Source organism: Pygoscelis adeliae, unplaced genomic scaffold (genome assembly GCF_000699105.1).
Source record: "Pygoscelis adeliae isolate BGI_AS28 unplaced genomic scaffold, ASM69910v1 Scaffold94, whole genome shotgun sequence".
Taxonomy (NCBI): Eukaryota; Metazoa; Chordata; class Aves; order Sphenisciformes; family Spheniscidae; genus Pygoscelis; species Pygoscelis adeliae.
In genome coordinates this window covers 131,607-137,396 of record NW_008824547.1, presented here as the reverse complement: position 1 = coordinate 137,396, position 5,790 = coordinate 131,607, and the positions used below count along the sequence as shown (strand labels likewise).

Sequence of the window (5,790 nt, the reverse complement as noted above, 5' to 3'; positions counted from 1 at the left end):
CCTTCAGCGGGGGTGGCAGCTGGTGGGTCAGGGTCTGCGCGATGTCACAACGCAGGGCATGAAGCTGCTTCTGAAGCATGGCAGCCTGACTCCGGAGCTCTGCCTCAACTACACACTGTGCAGGGGGAAGACAAGACAGGCTGGTGTCAGGGCGTGCCGCTAGCGCTGCCTGGCTCTGCCACCCCCTCCTGACATGTCAGCTGCGCTCCAGCATTCAACAGGAGAGACTGCCTGCAGCACAGGCAGACCCTGCCACAAAGGATGGTGGAGGAATGGGAGCACTGGCCCTACCTGGTTCTCCTCAAGAGCTTCCAGAGTCCTCTGGGCCCACTCCAGCGCAGCATAATTGCCTTCCACTTTTGCTGACATGACTATAACCTCCCTCTGGGCACAGATACGTGCTTTCTCCATTCGGCTCAGCTCCTTCCAGTAGCTCTCTGTGTCCCCCAGCAACTCACCTCCATCAGTGCCAAGGCTTTTCGGCATTGTTGTTTGCTTGGTGTCAATTCTCTCTGTGGCTTCCTGGCTGCCATCTCTCTCCTCCACATCCTCCATGCTCAACACCTCTCTCCCATTCCTCCCCTCCACTAGCAGCTCTGCCCTCGAGCCTTGGACCAGTATTCCCTGACTTGCTGGTGCCACCCTCCATGGTGTCTTTGCACACTGTCGATAAGGAGCTCCTCTTCTTCCTTCCAGTATTTCCCAGTCTGAATCCATCTGTGTCCCAGCCTCCAACTTTTCCTTCAAGCTGCTCTCCCCCTGTGCACTTGCTCCCTGAGCATCTGGAGCCTGGACACTCCCTGGTAGGACCTGCTGGATGAACCTCTCAAACACATCAGTGGCCTGTTGTTCTAGCTCCATGTAAGGAGCAAGATTCATCTCGCACAGCAGTGCTGGCGGCCGGCCTTTCCCCATGTCCCCATGCCACTCTGCCAGCTCCTTTGCAGCCTTGCTGATCTGGCTCAGGACAGCACTGGTTTGCAATATCTCCACTTCCAGGTCCATCTGAGCCTTCCTCAAGTCCTGCTTCACCACTTTCTCCTCCTCCTCCAAATACTTCAGGTCCCACTGCAGGTTGGCTGCCCAAACTTGCAGCTTGCTGTGCCGCCAGACCTGATGGTCACGATAGTCCTTCAACTCCTGAAGCTCCTGCTGCAGGGCCTCCAGCGAGGGACCTTCATGATCCGGTATCGTGCTTGGGAGCTGCAGGACCTGGCAGCATGTCTGCAATGCCCGCTCAAGGGCATCGCCTTCCAGGGTGGGCTTGCCTGCAGCCAGCAGGGCATCATAGGCCTCCACCTCAGCTGGGCTCAGCATGTTCTCCTCACCCACGGTGCTGCAGAACCACTCGAGGAACTGCTTTGTCTGAGGGCAGTCAAAGAGCCAGTCAAAGTCCTTCTCACAGAGGGTGTCTGCATGGGGGTAGACCAGTCTCAGTGTCTCCACAAACTCTGCCCCTCTGTTGACTGTGTTCAGTGGAAAGGCCTGGGAGTGTCTCTGGCTGAACATGGCAAGGATGGTCAGCACTAGAAGGGAAAAAAGCAGGAGTCATCTTTAAGGGTCCCGACACCCACAGCCAGCTCAAGGATGCCACAGCAGCACTCCTAGCAGCCTGCTTGAGGAGAGAATCAAGCAGTCCCTCCACAAGCACTGCAGACCATCTCATGGGGTGCAGCATTGCTATAGTGGGGTACAAGACAAATGAGAGCCTACAGAGCAAGGGAGAAAGCCTGCCCATGCCCCATTTCCATACAGCCTCCTCCCCAGGGCCATACAAATCTAGCTCCCTTGCTAAGACACCTTCAGCCTATAAGGTATACCTATCAGAGCATCAGGGCAGGCTTTTTCAGCCTACCTATAGTTTGCTCCATGCCCTTTCTGATAATCAGCTTTCCCTTCAAATACCTCTCTTCTTCCTGCCTGTGCATTGCATCCTCTAAATGTCCTGCCTCTGGTCCCAGGCTCCCCTGGGCCGGCTGAGGGATAAGCACCCTATCTCACTGAGAACCAGGCCAACTTACAGTCTCCATTTGGGTTTTGAAGGTACGAGCAATGCAGCGGCCTCCCCTTGGTGTGAAGATGGTGATTGAAGCAGTCTGCATTATGAAAGGAATCAAGCCCAAAAGGGTGGCAGGAGAAAAGCTAGGCTCCAAGGTGGATGACTACTGGGAACCAGGCAGGGGCCTTCTCCAGGACCCAGGGAAGTTCCTGGACAGCCTGTTTAAGTACGATAAGGTAAGTGGTGGCAGAGGGAGGCTGTGACCAGGGATCAGGTATTGCCTCACAGAGATCCTTCTCACAGCAATGCAGCTTAAAGTTCTTTGTGGGCAACACCCTTCAGCAGCACAGAGGATGAGGATGTGTTTGGCCTGGAAGTCCTCATGTCAGCTGGCTGCACTTCATTGCCTTGGGCAGTGGGACCCAGACACACAGGTCCTCCCCTTCTGTCCCTCTGCTCTTTCCATGTGTAGGAGCTGGATGGAAGTGGTATGGGAAGGGATTTACCCAATTCCACTGCCATGCCTCCTAGGCCTCAACATGCAGCAATTTGATTCCTCTTGCTCCAGCGTGATGCCTTAACCACCCTGCCAGGTCCTGAGGCAGGCTGCAGCCACTGGGGAAAGCCCTTTAAGACCCTCCTCAGTCAGACCTCTGGCACCTTCATCATCAATCTCCTTTCTCTCCCACCATTCCTTGCAGGACAATATTGCGGACACTGTGATCAGGGCCATCCAGCCCTACATTGACAGTGAAGAGTTTCAGCCAGCTGCCATTGCCAAGGTCTCCAAAGCTTGCACCTCCATCTGCCAGTGGGTGCGTGCCATGCACAAGTACCACTTTGTGGCCAAGGTCGTGGAGCCCAAGCGGGTAAGAGACAGCGTGACCCAGTTGCTCTAGGTGTTAGGGAACACAAGACTAGCATCCCTCTTCTGCAGGAGATGCTGAGAATCACCATGTTCTGCAGGTTCAGACCAAGCCTTGGCAGAGTCAAAGCCCCAAAACCTGTTAATATTATAAAGTAGAAGAAATCAGCCTAGAATATGCTGGGACAGAAGTGATGCCTTGTTCTTAGTGCTGAGTTCCTGGCTCAGCAGAAATTGTACTTACAGAAGCATTCCCACATCTTACTAGTGTTTCAGCCTTAATACTCTCCAAGCCTAGCTATTTCTTTATTATTGTTTTGGGGCAAGCAGAGGAACCTTTCCTTCTGTTCACCACTGGGCCACATCCTGAGCTTGTGTAAGCTGGCATAGGGTCCTGGCTTTTTGGAGCTATGCAGAAATGCCTTCCTCACTTCTACTTTTATTCCTGGGCTTGCAGAACGTCCCCCTGGAGTTAGGCAGGTCAACATCCATCACACAGGGCAGGATCTCAGTATCAGCTAGTGCTTTTATGGAAAACCAACTCTTGCTTTTGAGTCTCTGGCTTTCTGGGGAAGAGCCTGGCCACATGCCCAACATATCCACTGTTCCCTTGTGCATCTCCCCAGCAAGCCTGGCGGGAGGCAGAAGAGGACCTGCGTGCCACTCAGCAGGTCCTTGAGGAAGCTAAGGAACGCCTGAGGGAGGTTGAAGGTGGCATTGCCATGCTGCAAGCCAAGTACAAGAGCTGCGTAGCCAAGAAGAAGGAGTTGGAGATGAAGTGTGAGCAGTGTCAGCAGAGACTGGGCCGCGCTGATATGGTAAGGAACAGAGCTGGGTTCTGCCTGCTTGTGTGAGACAACCTGATGTCAGGTAAAGGAGCGCAGTGGTGAAAACCTCTATGTGCCTGCAACTCACAACAATCCTGGGTTGAAGCTGCCTGGCCAGATCTCAGCAGCGCAACAGGACTGGGGAAGCTAAGCTAGCCAGGCACTGGTGTGAAAAAAAGCTGCTGTCCTCCTGTGCACTGCTTCCTTCAGCCAGCAACAGGTCTCCAGGACAGCTGAGAGCAGCCCGATAATCCCAGGATTAAGTGCTCAAAGCTGGGGACAGAATTCAGGATATGGCAGGGGCCACGCTGCAACCTCTGGTCACCAAAACCACCTGCAGCATTACCCAGAGAACAGCAGGTCCAGGACACAGTTAGACCGCACAGCAGCTCTCACATGTGCAACTTATCCCACAGCTCATAAACAGCCTGGCTGATGAGAAGGTGCGCTGGCAGGACACTGTAGAGAACCTGGATTACAAAATCAACAACATCACTGGGGACATGCTGGTTGCAGCTGGCTTTGTGGCTTACCTGGGCCCTTTTACAGTAAGTGTGCAATGCTCCCTGCGAGGGGCTCGGTTAGCTGCTCTGCTCTCCTGGCCTCTTGCTGATGCTGGCCAGATCCGCTGGGAGAAAGGAATAGGGCAAAAGGGTGCAAGATCCCTCCTGGATCTCTCTCCATTTGTGCCAGAGGCTGCACAGGGTCCCATTTGAATGGAAACAGGAGAGTTAAGATGCTCACAGCAGACTAGCTGCAACTAAAAGAAAGGCTATGATGGTGCTTCTCGTGGCAGGGACACTACCGCGTAGCACTGTGCAAGGAGTGGCTGAGGCAGCTGTCAGAAAACAACATACCTCACACCAAGGAGCCAAACCTGATCAGCACCCTTGGAGACCCCATGGAAATCCGCTCCTGGCAGGCAAGTTGCAGAAAAACCCAACACTTTAGCCCGAAGGTGCCTCAGGCAAGGGCTAAAACACTCAGCTCACCACTCACTAGGATCACCTGTACCAAAGGACAGACCCCAAACCAAAGAGCTCCATAACAACCAAGCTCCTCCACACTGCAGAGCTGGAATTGCTGCCGGGGCTCCTTGCGCAATGAGCAAGAGAGGACCTGGCAGCATCCAGGGCAGCAGCAGCAGCTCTGAAGGCATCAGCCTTAACCCATAAGGCTTCCCCTTTACAAACCACAGGCTTAGAGCACGTAGCCCACCCAGCCGTAGCCCACCCAAGCCTAACTCTGCCAGCTCAGCTGCTTCAGGCAGAGCTGCAGCTCTGGGCTCAGCTGCTGTTAGAGGTACCCTCACCGCTATTCCCTATCCAAGAGGCTGGGACCATGCAGGGGCCAGGGCAGGAAGGGCTTCTTTCTGGTCAGCTGTGTTGTGCTACCAGATGTTCCAACAGCTTTTTCTCCCCCATTAGATTGCTGGCTTACCCAACGACACCCTGTCTGTGGAGAATGGGGTAATAACACAATTCTCCCAGCGTTGGACTCACTACATAGATCCCCAAGGACAAGCAAACAAATGGATCAAGAATCTGGTAAGAGCTGCGGGGAGGAAAGCGAGGTCTGCCAGAATAGGGGAAGCAGCTTTCTGTTAGGAGTTGCACAGAGCAGCCTCAGGCTTTGGGCTCCAGAGCTGCAAGACCCTCCACTGTCCCAGTCCAGCCTTCCCAGCACCAGACAGGCTCCACATCCATATTCATCCGAGGTGGACTTCTCTGCTTGGGGAAATCAGCACAGGGCAGGAGGGGGGCATCAAGTGAGGCATCAGATTCTGTCCTAGTTTATGAGTCCTTCCTCTTCTTCCTCCCCGAGCAGCAGTCAGCTCTCCTCCTCCTGTTCTCATGATAGCTCTACTCCAGCGTAGTCTGCCTCATCCACTTCTTCCTCCTGCTCCCTCTTAGAAGAAGCTGCTTCCTCCCTTACTAAACGAGACAACGTCCACTTCCAATATTTCTTCTTGTGTATAGGGGCGACTGATACTGGTACAGGTTGGCTTTTTGGTTCAGCCACAAGTGCCTGTCACCAGGGTTGGAGTGGCCGCAGTGCCTGTCATTTTGTAGTCAGATCCCGAGACCTTATCTTACCCT

At 54.0% G+C, this 5,790-nt stretch overlaps 1 protein-coding gene across 1 annotated transcript in view; it reads left to right on the top strand.

The window, feature by feature from the left end:
• Nucleotides 1-5,790, top strand: part of DNAH1 (dynein, axonemal, heavy chain 1) — a 73,371-nt gene that overhangs the window by 56,350 nt on the left and 11,231 nt on the right. Inside the window, exons 55-60 of the mRNA XM_009321842.1 lie at nucleotides 2,044-2,235; nucleotides 2,701-2,868; nucleotides 3,491-3,682; nucleotides 4,108-4,239; nucleotides 4,488-4,613; nucleotides 5,119-5,238. Of these exons, the coding sequence (XP_009320117.1) occupies nucleotides 2,044-2,235; nucleotides 2,701-2,868; nucleotides 3,491-3,682; nucleotides 4,108-4,239; nucleotides 4,488-4,613; nucleotides 5,119-5,238 (930 nt within the window). The remainder of the gene's footprint in view (nucleotides 1-2,043; nucleotides 2,236-2,700; nucleotides 2,869-3,490; nucleotides 3,683-4,107; nucleotides 4,240-4,487; nucleotides 4,614-5,118; nucleotides 5,239-5,790) is intronic.